Here is a 13,509-nt window from a genome sequence, read left to right as displayed (position 1 = left end):
AAAAAAAAAAAAAAATCCGAACTTGGCCAGATGCAGTGGCTCATGCCTGTAATCCCAGCACTTTGGGAGGCCGAGGTGGGAGGATCATCTAGGTTAGGAATTTGAGACCAGCCTGGCCAATGTGGCGAAACCCCGTCTCTACTAAAAATACAAAAAATTATCTGGGTATGGTGACACATGCCTGTAATCTCAGCTACTTGAGAGGCTGAGGCAGGAGAATCACTTGAAGACGGAAAGTGGAGGTTGCAGTGAGCCAAGATTGCACCACTGCACTCCAGTCTGGGCAACAGGAATGAAACTCTGTCTCAATTTCAAAAAAAAAAAAAGAAAAACTTGCTCTACTGATTTGAGAGCCTCTTTCTGTCTGTCTGTCTGTCTCTGTCTCTCTCTCTCTCTCTCTCTCTCTCTCTCTCTCTCTCTCTCTCTCTTTCTGTCACCCAGGTTGGAATGCATGGTGCAAACACAGCTCACTGTAGCCTTGATTTCCTGGACTCAAGCGATCCTCCTGCCTCAGCTCCCCAAGTAGCTGGGTCTACAGGCACCTGGCACTGTACCCAGGTAATTTTTGAATTTTTTGTAGAAATGCAGTTTCACCATGTTGCCCAGGCTGGTCTCAAACTCCTGAGCTCATGCAGTCCACCCTCCTTGGCTTCCCAAGTTGCTATGATTATAGGCCTGAGCCACTGCGCCCAGCCAGAACGCCACTTTTCTATGCACTAGATATCCATGTATACTTGAGCTTTCCCATCGGCTTTTGATGGTTTTACATTAATCTGCCTTGTTCCAATTCTGCACTGGTTTCTTTATAATAATAATAAAGCACTTAAATGCATTTTTGTATGTATTAGAGGAAGTCATCTCATTAGTCCTTTCTTTCCAAAATATATATTTTTTTTTCCCTAGAATCTAGATGAGCATTTACTTAGGTTTTCCCAAAGTAATCCCCCCTTTTGATTTGTGGAGAAGTTGCATCAGTATGTTCCTTCATTTATTCAAATCATTCCTTTTTGTAGTCTTTCAAAAAAGTGTTTTCATTTTATTACTACATTTTGTTGTCGTTGTAGAGAGAATTTTCCCTCATATTTCCTAGCTTATTTTTGCTACATAACTAATTATATATAAAAGCTATTGATTTTTGTGTAAATTATTTAGCCATCCACATGACAAAACTTTTATTAGTTTTAGGAGTTTTCAATGGGTTTTCTTGTATTTTCTCTGTCAAAAAAATTGTAAATAATAATAACAGTCACAGATTATGTGAGTCCCTTGCTTAAAAACCTTTTGGCATCTTATTTTACTCAGAATATAACAGAAAGTTCTTCCTACTACAGGGCCTGATATGGTAGCTCAAATGATGTCTGTAACCATATTTCTTCTAGTTTACCACCTCGCTCAGAACCCACTTTAAATTCTTTGCACTTGCTCATCCCCCTACTTGGAAGACATGACAGCTGACCTCTTATTCATTTGGTCTCATCTCAAATGTGTCATTATCAGCGATGCCTTCTTCAAGGTTTGAGCCTCTGTGGCCAGCCAAAACATTTTATACTGCTACTGTTAAGGCATTATCTTTTTTCATTGTGTTGACATATGTACTGAAAAGGCAAAAACAATGGTGGGTAAAACCCCTAGTACTTTAGCATATGAATCAAGACAGTGGCCTCAAATTATTCTAGTCATTCTTCATTGCTGTTCTTCATTGCCACATACTTGGGGTTATTTCACACACACACACACACACACACACACACACACACATACACACATACACACACACACACACACACACTCCTGATGTATCTTGACCCTGACTGAGTATATGTATGACAAAGTGGGAAGAATGCATAAAATACTTTGCTGCACGTGGGCTGTCTCAACAAATGGCACCTATGTATGTGACGTACACACTGAACTAGCTACTTTTTTCACAGATCACCATTTTTATTTTTAAGACATATGGACTAAGATTCTTTTCAAACTTGAGTATTTCACAGGCATTTTCTTGAACATGAATGTGGTATGAATCCAGTAACTAAATTCTAGCATTCACATAGAAATTGGGATTGGAGAAAACTTCTATCTGGTACTATGAACCTGACATCTTCCTAATGCTTAAAGACTTTTCTGTTGAGATGAGTAGTGACATTAAATGTTAATAAACAAATTTCTTTTTTTGGTTTGCAATAAAATGTGTCAGCATTTAGCATTTCTACATAACGTAGTAAACCAGTATTTTCCAAGTACCTAATGCATGTAATAGAATCATATATGGGTAAAAGATCCATTCAAAGTGTAAGATAGATGGATTTTAGGGTTGGGGGGTTGATTTGGAAAATATAATTATTTTTATTAAAATGTTATTGATGTTAACATGTAATAAGTTTACCGTGAATATTTTTAAATGAATTGATAAACCAATATATATATTTTTAATTCCTCAGTTTTCATTTCCAATCCAATAACTATCAATGGGTAAAATTTACATACACAAAGCTTTTTGGAGACTTCATTAATTTTTAATAAAGAGATCCTAATAGAAAGTTTAAAAACTAATGTTTTTGAATTTTGAATATTACGTCAATTCTTTTTTATCATGTTAAGAAAGTAGCTTGTATTGTTGTTTGGAACTTTATCAGGAGTGGATGTTAAATATTATTAGAGTGCCTACTGAACATGAATTAAAATGATCATGTTAACTTTTTACCAGGAACCATTAATCTGTATTAATCTAGTAGATTTTACTGATGACTCTTTATTGGATTTTCTGGGGCAATCCTTATTTGTTTTTATTGCAGCACTGGATACTATAGTTACAAATGTTGGTATTTTATCTTTACAGGTAAGATCGGCATGTAGTTTTATTTTTGTTCGTTACCCCTTCTCAGTATCACAGTTATGCCACGTTCATACATGAGAAAGACTGTTTCCTTCTTTCTCTATGAAACTTCATAGCATAGAATTTTTTTTTTCTTTGAAATTTTAAAAAGTCCACCTGTAAAACTACATTAGCTTCATGTTTTCCAGTAAGTATTGGTCTCTGAGGGTTTTCTTCTTAAGTTCGTTTTGTTTATGTGTTTTGTTTTGTTTTTGTTTTTGTTTTTGTTTTTTCTGAAAATTAGCACTTTTTCATTGAACTCTTTCCAGCTTCCTTGTTTTACTTATAATTGTATTCTCTAATTTTCTTTTAATCTATATATTCTCATTTTCATTTTTTCTTGATTACGCTTACCTTTGACTTGCCTATTTTTTTCTCCCGTAACAAACCACTTTCTAGCCTTTGTCCTTCCTGCTTCCCTTAGCCTTCTTTTTTGTTTTGTCTTGTTTGAATTTTTTAATTTTTTTGTGGAGACATCGTCTTACTAGGTTGCCGAAGCTGGCTTTAAACTCCTGAGCTCAAGTGATCCTCTGGCCTTAGCCCCTCAAGTAGCTGGGACTACAGGCACATATCATGGCACCCAGCTCCCTTAGTCGTATTTTGTTGTTAACTTTTTTCAGTGTCTATGTTAAATAGCTAATTTCTGTTTTCATATTTCTGTGTTTTATAATACATCCCTTTAAATCTATTGAGTTGTTCTTCTAGCCTTTTAGACAACAAAGCAACTCATATTTTCGAATTAATATGCAAACAAATAATGTGCTTTTGTCTTTTCAGAATCTTGTATGGGCGAATGAAGAATAAGACTGGGAGTAAAACACAAGGGAAATCCGCTTCAGGCACCCGCATGGCCATTGTTCTGCGGTTCCTGGCCGGGACCCAGCCTGAGGAGATCCAGATATTCTTAGACCTGCTGTTTGAACCTGTGAAGCACTTCAAGAATGGTAACTATCAGCTACCTCTCACTCCAATAGCTGTTGTCTGCGGTGGACTTCTCACATCTCAGCCTTATGGGCATCTTCTAACAGGGTTAGAAGGTTGTTCCTCCCAACCTTGATGGCAATCTTTTAGTGCAGTTCATTTTAAACTTTGATTGAATTAGATGAAACTGACCATTGGCCCTGGGCATTATTGGCACTCTTGCGCGTTAGAGCCCTGGATGAGAAAATGTGTATTTTTTTCCTGCATGTTAAAGCCATTTGAAAAATGGTGAATACTTACCTATATAACACAAAGGATAGGTTGCTTCTAAGAAATTCAAAGAACACTGCAAATTAATCTTTATTGTTTGGCATTTATTCATTCCCTGAGTCAATCATCTATTCGGTAATGATTTATTGAATAACTCCGGTGCCCTGGGCACTCTGTTAAGTTAAGAATAGAAATGTACAACCTCTGTCCTCAACCTCATAGTTGAGGTGAAAGGGTGTAATCATGTATACGTCGAGCTAGAGTGCTCTGTGGTGTATAATTTGAGTAATTATTAATAACAGTAATGACTGACATGTACTGAGTGCTTACTTTATGCCAGATGTCATGACAGACCCATTTACTTATAACTCACTTGATCCTTCAGACAACCAACCACATGAGCTGTCGTTACTTGATTGTCCCCGTTTTACACACAAGGAAACTTAGGCTTAGAAAGGTATTTCACCCATGGTAACTCAGATGAAAAGTGGCAGAGTGGGATTCAATCCCAGACATTTCTGGTTATGAAATCTCTGTTCCAGTCCAAAAATTGCTTTGCTTGAGGCCAACATAGACAATTATTTATAGGGTATGCTGTTGCATTTGTTTTTGTATTTTTTCTATGATAATAGGTCCACTGTTAACAGGTTTTCACTCACTATAATATTGCCCTGTGAAGGACATTGGTTCTGATGAATGACAAGGAAGTTTTTGTTCAACATATAACCCCCACTGTGGGAGGGTAGGTATAGATGATATTCTTATGGATGGCCCGACTGGGTGTATGAATCCATAAGCTCATGATCTCACATCAGATAGTTTGAAGTAAAGGTCAAGCAATAACAATTCATATCTTTAAAGTAAATTCTGAAATTAATAGGGCAGCAGCTGTTTATAAGGGACTCTGATTTTATTTATGAACTAGGGGCTATAAGAGAAATAAAACCTGATTCTCAGCCTTCAAGGAACTTGTAATACAGAAAGGTACTTTCAGTGAAACTGCCAAACTCAGCAAAGCTAAGTGAAATGGAGAATAAGAAAAATGTATACAAAGTTATCAGATGGAGGGCCAGGCTCAGTGGCTCATACCTGTAATCGCAACATTTTGGGAGGCCAAGGAGGGTGGATCACCTGAGATCAGGAGTTTGAGACCAGTATGGTGAAACTTCGTCTCCACTAAAAATATAAAAATCAGCTGGGTGTGGTGGTGGGCACCTATAATCCCAGCTGCTTGGGAGGCTGAGGCAAGAGAATTGCTTGAACCTGGGAGGTGGAGGTTGCAGTGAGCCAAGATCACACCATTACACTCCAGCCTGGGCAACAGAGTGAGACTCCATCTCAAAAAAAAAAGAAAGTTACTAAATGGAATAAGAGACTATTCGTAACTCAGGTTTTGAGGGATAGTGTAAAGAAATTGGATGAGAATTAGGCTTAGAGGCTTAGTTCTGTCACAGATTTCCTACCCTCTTATTCCTTAGTTTCTTCATCTCTAAAATGGGAGCAGTTAAACTTTCCTTATCTATCTCATGGAATATTTGATAAGAATCAAAAAGAGTTAATATATAAGAAAACAGTAGAAAATACTGTGTTCGTGAGGGAAATGGAAATAACACTACAATTATAAATAGTAACAAACTAATATTTTACCTTTCATGACCTCTCGTCCTCTGTGTTTCAGTAGGAGAGTGCCATTCTGCAGTCATTCAAGCAGTAGAAGACTTGGATTTGTCTAAAGTTCTTCCTTTAGGTCGTCAGCACGGTATCTTAAACAGCCTTGAAATAGTATTGAAAAACATTAGTCATCTGATCAGCGCATACTTGCCGAAGATTTTGCAGATACTTCTCTGTATGACAGCAACTGTATCACACATTCTTGACCAACGAGAGAAGGTGGGAAATTCATTATAGATGCTTTCTTCTTGGGCTGATGGATGTCTGTGTTTTACCTGGGCATTTGGGTTGGGCCTGATTTACTAACACTCTTCCACCCTAAATCCTTATGCAACCCTTTTGAAAGTATCTTTTAAAAATAGTCTTCCACATAATGGGACTCTTTGCTGTTATAAATATTTACTTATGACTAGAAAATGCAAATTGTATCAAGTGTTTTGTTGTTGTTGTTGTTTTTGAGACAGAATCTCACTCTGTCGCTTGGCTGAAGTGCAGTGGACTGGACTGGAGTGCAGTGGCATGATCTTGGCTCACTGCAGCCTCCACCTCCTGGGTCAAGTGATTCTCCTGCCTCAGCTTCCCAAGTACCTGAGATTACAGGCGCCCGCCACTACGTCCAGCTAATTGTAATTTTAGTAGACACAGGTTTCTCCATGTTGGCCAGGCTGGTCTCAAACTGCTGACCTCAGGTGATCCACCCTGCTTGGCCTCCCAAAGTGTTGGGATTACAGGCATGAGCCACCGTGCCTGGTCAAGTATATATTTTAAAAAGTGATTGGGTTAGTTCTCTGTGTTTCTCAGGAATCCCAAGTCAAGTGCTTGAGCTGATATTTCTTAGATTTTAATTCCAAAAGCCTAGAAGTATAAGATATCTTCCATAATGGCTGGGGAATGAAGAGACCACTGTTACCATCAACCCTGTTATGTTGAGAGTTTCCTGGAAGTCTTTAAAAAGTAAATGATTACCTACAATAAGAGCAGTGTTTTGAGTAAATCTAAGTAACAAGATGGGGCACTCGGGAAGTGTTTTCTAATTATATTCAAAACTATTTATGTTTTGTTGAAATAGATCTGTGGACATGAGTGTACTCTTTGGCGTTTAGGGAAATAGTTCATAATGTCTTACAGACTGAAGGCTTTTGGGAGAAAAATGCAACTCGAAGTAGAGCTCCAGACTCAGATTTCTGCTGTTGACTCTCACTTAATTCCAAATAGGCACAGTTTTAATTTGGCCAAAATTTATATAATTTGATTTCTAGATATGCCCAGTGAACTACCTCTCAAATACAATCATCATAACTGAAAACTGACTGTCAAAAGTTTAGGCTGCTGGTTTGGGCTATGCATGGATGTGAATCTGCTTTAGGAATGAAATAATATTCTCTGATAACCAAGATGCAGAGATTTGGAACGTTTCTTCCATTTTGGTAGGGACCATTTTGTTTTTCTCATTTTTTTCATTCATTCCTTCAACAAATGTTAATTGAGCCTCTACTATGTGTCAGGCATTGTACTAAGCACTGGGAACAGTCAACAAAGCACACAGACATTTATGTTTATTTATTTGTTCATTAAGTACCTATTGAGCACCTACTGCGTACCAGACATTGTGCCAAGCGGGGAGTGAGACATGTGAAGATTCAGTATATGAGGAGAAAAAGTATAAATAAATATACACATAATTAGAATAATATCAGAGGGAAGTACATTCTGAGAGGAAAATATAATGAGGAGACCCTTCTGCAGGTCCCTGAGGCTCATTCTCTGTGTGGCTGTTGTTGAGATTCACTTGGGACAGCTAGCAAAATATTAGGGAAAGTTATAGATTAGTCTCTAACCTTTTGGAAGGCTGAAAGGTTTTACTGGGACAGGCGGAAGGCAGCTGATCCACTATGTTAGGAAAAGATAGAGACTATAAAGGCTTTCCCAGTTTAAATCTGTTTACCTCACATCCCTTTGTCTCTACTCTGTTTACTCATGTAAATTTTGTGCTGGATGGTCCTCTCAGGGGGAGATCAAGGGGAATTACCCAGTAATAATGTTAACTGTGGGCCCAAAGCCTAAGGTTCTTGTCATTGGTAAAACTGCTCTTTTAACCATGTTAATTATGGACAAGCGTGTTGACTTAGGACCTCTGTTATGAATAAATGTGTGGATGTACAGAGGATCTTGATCCCTGGGTGGGTGTGGTCTTGGCATGTTGTAAGAGTCACCTAAGGTGAGGATGAAGAGGTAGGTTGTACAGGCTCTGTAGGACCTTGTAGGCTGTGACAAGAGGGTGAATTTACTTCTGAGGATATTGGAAACTGCTGAAAGGCTCGAAGCAGGTGAGCGATAAGGTAGTGTTTTAAAAATACAGCTTTGGTTGCTTTGTGGAAAAGAGGCTGTGGGAGGTCAAGAATGGAAGCAGAAAAGTCTTAGAAAGTTTTTACTCTGTTATATGAGAGTGTAATAAGGGCCATGGGAGGAATTCGTTGAGAATCTGTTTATGCCCTGTAGCAAGTGATAGTGACTTTATCTGTATATGGATATATTAAATTGTGAAAGGTTTGTGGTCTTATAAAGCCTGTGTAGTTCCTTCACATTTTTGGTTGACCTAGAAGTTACTGAGCAATGCAGCCTCACTCCCAAGTCAATAATTAGTAACTCAGAGGATTGTTTATGTAATTTCACAGTTCATTCGTTAATGAGATGTTAAGCTTGTTGACAGATACTAACTTTCTCATATTTTCTTTTGAAATTCTTGAACCCATCCAAAGAATTCCTTAAAGTGAATTATTGCACAGTAGCTTTGCTTAAGTAAGTTAAAGTTCTACAATTATGTGCCTGAGCCCAGTTATATATTTACTTTTCTGTGTCTTCAGGGCATTGACTGGCATTTTAAAATACTTGAAAATTGTTGGTTTGGGGAGTTTTTGTACATTTAAACAACAGTGTAACTTATAAAAATACACAAACTCAATCATAATGACTGTTGCGCTACGAATTAAAGTCTACGATTGCTGTTTTCAAGGTTTTTCCTCTAGTTTATTCAACTGTTATTGAGTAAATTGGGCAGCTGGCACTTTAGTTACAGAAATGAGTAGAATATACAGATTCTACCCAATGGGAGGGGTGGAGATGGGTGGGGAGTGTCTGTTTGACATCATGTTTGCAATTATGAGTTTCATATTTGCTCCAGATACCATGTTTTTTCAAATATCAGAGTTAATTTTTTATCTTTCACCAAACTTGATGCAGCTGATGAAAATATTGCTAGTAGAATTGAAGCAGAGCGGAATAACTTGTAACTACATCACACCTTGTGCTTGCTTACCTGTCATTTCCTTTAACTGGTATAATGAGATAATTAGCTATGATAAGTAGTTTTCCTATTATTTTTCTCCATGTTATCTTGGCCATAAGACTTGATATTCACTGTATGGGAGCATTTGTATTGTATTTATAAATTGCAAAGTGGCTTTTAGGTTTTGATGTAGGTAATTAAGATGATATATAAAAATAAATTATCACTTGTATGTCTAGAGCCCACCATTTACTACTAATCAAGTGAGAAAACAATTAGGAGTTGAATCTTCTCTCATTTATTTTATTTTATTTTATTTAACATTCTGTGCTAGGGAAAAATCCTTCTGAGGTCCTTGTCTCTCCCCTGCTTAGCCTAAAGCTCTTCATTCTTTAGTACCCAGTAGAAATCTGCCTATTTCATGAAGCTCTATCCTTCTGAAATTTGTAGTAATTTCTCCTATGGAAATATCAAATTTGCCTTTAATAAAATTTTCAGTCAAATTGGGGTCAGGACCGTGGCTGGCATGCCACTAAAGCCATTAGTAGGGACTCAATAAATTGTTCTACTCTGAGCCTGAACAAATTGTCTAACACATTTGTGATTTTATAACTCCCAGGGAAGGAGATACCAGTGGAAGTAGCAATATTTGTTATTTTAAAGATTTGCTTTTATTTCACACTCATTCCAGCCTCTGTACCTCTAAATAGACAAATCCTATTTCTTTCTAAATTACATTTTCCCTTCAACTATGTATGTTGAGATCCTTCTATCCCTTGATTCAGTCACCTCATCCTCTTGCTGTACAAAAAGTATTTCACTGTATGGAAAGATCATAAATTTCTTAACTAGTCCCGTAGGCTAATTTTAACAAGAATAATTTATAACTTCTAGTCTTAAAAAAAGTAAAATAGTAAGTATGAAAATAAATAGAAAAATGGCTTTTATTTGAAATGAAGATTTAATTTTTTTCTCCTAATATAAGCTATTATGATGGGGGGAGAAAAAAAGTCATCTGGGTGCGGTGGCTCATGCCTGTAATCCCAGCACTTTGGGAGGCCGAGGAGGGCTGATTACAAGATCAGGAGATCAAGACCATCCTGGGCAATATGATGAAACCCCCTCTCTACTAAAATACAAAAATTAGCTGGACTTGGTGGTGTGTGCCTGTAATCCCAGCTACTCGGGAGACTAAGGCAGGAGAATCGCTTGAACCTGGGAGGTGGAGGTTGCAGCGAGCGGAGATCATGCCACTGCACTCCAGCCTGGCAACAGAGCTAGACTCCATCTCAAAAAGAAAAACAAAGTTCTGCTTTGTTTAGAATGTTCTGTTTGTGGGAAGAAATCAGGACTTTACTTAAATAAGAAAGTAAAACAATGTAGAATGCAAAACAACTATTCCAGTTCTAATAGTGTTTTTTCTTAAGGATAACTAATGTGACTACAAGGTGTGATATTGTTTTAAGACTCTGCTTTCTTTTCTTGTTCAATGAGAAAGGTAAGACAGTTGGCGTGGTTGGTATTCCATGCGAATCAAGTCAACAGATTTAGTAACAGGATTTCCAGTTTGATTTTTAGCCACTGAGCAAGAATGCCTCTCTGAGGAATCAAGGATAAAAATGATATATATGTAGTTTTTTAATAGAAGATCTTTGTTTTACAGATACAGCTGAGATTTATTAATCCATTGAAAAATTTAAGACGTCTTGGAATCAAAATGGTAACTGATATCTTTTTGGATTGGGAATCATATCAGTTTAGAACAGAAGAAATTGATGCTGTGTTTCATGGTGCAGTTTGGCCCCAGGTAAATCTCGATTTCTGCATCTGCCTATGTACCTTGTGCTTTTTTCTTTATTACTAACTCACCAACATAGCTACCACCCAGACATGAATGCGTACCCTAAGCCCCAGTTTCTTTTACATTGAGCCCTTCTTTCTGGAAGTTTTTAGAACACTTCTTTGCCTTCACTCCCATCTAAAACTCAAGAGTTAGTTTCTGCTATACCATGGCATTTACACTTAAGATTCAATTGAATATGAATGTGTCTCTTAAGCAACCGTAACATAACCTTTTTTTCTTTTTTGAGACAGAGTCTCGATTTGTCGCTTAGGTGGGAGTGGAGTGGCGCAATCTTGGCTCACTGCAACCTCCACCCCCAGGTTCAAGGGATTCCCCTGCCTCAGCCTCCTAAGTAACTGGGATTACAGGCATGCACCACCATACCCAGCTAATTTTTGTATTTTTAGTAGAGATGGAATTTTGCTATGTTGGCCGGGCTGGTCTTGAACTCCTGACCTCAGGTGATCTACTCACCTTGGCCTCCAAAAGTGCTAGGATTACAGGCGTGAGCAACGGCACCCAGCCTGTAACATGACTTTTATAGCACCTCACATAGCCTTGCCTCTGGCTTTTGACAAGCATGAGGGAAAATATGCAGGTGTTTTTTATTGCATACTTCCTTTTTTGATTTCTCTGGTTGTAATCCCTTGGAGATGATAACTGGTGTAGGTATAGACTGTGGAAGAAATTTGACTTTAAGAAATGTTTTGGCTGGGCACGGTGGCTCACGCCTGTAATCCTAGCACTTTGGGAGGCCGAGGTGGGTGGATCACCTCAGGTCAGGAGTTCAAGACCAGCCTGGCCATCATGGTGAAACCCCATCTTTACGGAAAAAAAAAAAAAGAAATGTTTCTGGGTGCTTGAGGTCTCAGTCATTTCTGACACTCTGAAACCTAAAATACCAGTTCCTTTCAAGTGTCTAGGACTTCCATGCATCACCTTTGCCATTTTTCCTATGTAGATGTTCTTTTGCATTGCTTTATACTTTTTCTTATTCTGTCATTTGGATATTAATCTCTGTCCCTTGCCGTTTTCATCCTCTGCTGTGATTTCTTTGCCTGTTAGTTATTTGTGGTTTTTCTATAGTTCGGTACGTGTATTTGGTGTTCTGTTTTTTACCTTGTCTCCTAGATCAGCAGGCTTGGATCTGAGAGTCAGTATTCTCCCACTCCTCTGCTGAAACTGATTAGTGTCTGGAGCAGAAATGCAAGGTATAATCTTTCTTTTTTCCTTCTTTAAAAAGGGCAGTGTTTTTTTAGATGAATCTGGTTAAAGCAGTCCAGGGACTGTAATAATATAATTTATAATCTTTCCGTACAGTCAACTACTTTAGGTATAGTTAAAGAGAATGGGGCAGCTGAGTAAAAGCAAGGAAAGATCTCAAAATACATAGTTTAAAGAAAAATACGGCCACTCATGGTGGTTCATTCCTGTAATACCAGCACTTTTTGGGGCAGAGGCAGGGTTGCTTGACCTTAGGAGTACGAGACCAGTCTGGGCAACATATGAGAACTTGTCTCTACTGAAAGTCAAAAAAATCAGCTGGGCATGTGGTGCACGCCTGTAGTGCCAGCTACTTGGAGGCTGAAGTGGGAGGATTGCTTGAGCCCACAAAGTCGTGTCTACAAGGAGCCATGACCATGCCACTGCATTCTAGCCTGGGTGAAAGTGAGACCCTGTCTCAAAAAAAAGATAACTTGCTTGACAGTATGTATAGCATGATCCAGGAGTGTGTCTGTGTGTATTAATATGAAATTAAATACAAGCTGTCTGGAAGGAAACATGAAAACTGCTAATGACGTGACCATAGCATGTGGAGGTTTGGGTGGACCAGAGCAGGGAGAGGAGACTTTTTATAATAGATCCTTTGGACTATTTGAATTTTTTATAATAATTTAAAAGAAAAAAATAGGTAAAATAACATCTTAACAAAGTAATGAAAATTTTAGAGTATGTATTACAGCTCAACCCAATACATTTTTTTTTATTTTTACAGTTTGATTGAAACTTGAAAATTAAAAGTATTAGAATTGATAGAGATGTTCTTACAATGTATGTAATAATTATGTCAGCAGTTTGATTTGGCCTGGCAAAGGGAGAAACAGAATGTGAAACACACCAGCTAGTTATATCATCACATAAATATTAACATTTTCTGCATGTTTGCTTGAAAATAAACATAGGCTTGTAATTGGCATTCTATGTCTTTTTCCCAGTTCCCTCTGAAAATGAGGAAAATCTCAGAAGCTTTCTCAATTTTCTAGCCCATTGTCTTTTTTGTGAAACGCCACTTAAATGTATATTCAGCTCTCATGGCCAGAGAAGGTTTTGTTATTGATTCAGTGATGTTAATACCCTAGTCTTCATTTTTACAAAACTAGAATCATACTCTGTAACTGGCTTTTGATTTTGTTTTTTTTTTTTTCATAAATCATTACGTCATGGACATTTCTTCATGTTATTAGTCCTCCAAAACAAACGAAAAACCTTGACACTGTCTTCCTCAGAAAAACTTCTTTATTTTACTAATAATAAATCTCTACATTTATTCCCCAATTTGACACAGCAATTTTATGTCTTTATCATTAGACATTTGTAAGCAACACGTTGTAGGCATACTTGAGAAATGTTGTATAGTTTTTG

At 37.6% G+C, this 13,509-nt stretch overlaps 1 protein-coding gene across 2 annotated transcripts in view; it reads left to right on the top strand.

The window, feature by feature from the left end:
* The window catches only part of UTP20 (UTP20 small subunit processome component), a 113,451-nt gene that overhangs the window by 42,696 nt on the left and 57,246 nt on the right, over window positions 1–13,509 (top strand). The window contains exons 26-29 of one of the 2 annotated variants that reach the window (XM_074402345.1): window positions 3,653–3,819; window positions 5,748–5,956; window positions 10,687–10,830; window positions 11,998–12,077. In XM_074402345.1, the coding sequence (XP_074258446.1) occupies window positions 3,653–3,819; window positions 5,748–5,956; window positions 10,687–10,830; window positions 11,998–12,077 (600 nt within the window). Of the gene's footprint in view, window positions 1–3,652; window positions 3,820–5,744; window positions 5,957–10,686; window positions 10,831–11,997; window positions 12,078–13,509 lie in introns of both variants that reach the window. The other variant, XM_010340216.3, reaches the window with a different exon arrangement.

This window comes from Saimiri boliviensis, chromosome 7 (assembly GCF_048565385.1).
Source record: "Saimiri boliviensis isolate mSaiBol1 chromosome 7, mSaiBol1.pri, whole genome shotgun sequence".
In the NCBI taxonomy this organism is placed as follows: Eukaryota; Metazoa; Chordata; class Mammalia; order Primates; family Cebidae; genus Saimiri; species Saimiri boliviensis.
Note: the sequence above shows the minus strand (reverse complement) of the source record. Positions and strands in the feature narration are given on the sequence as shown.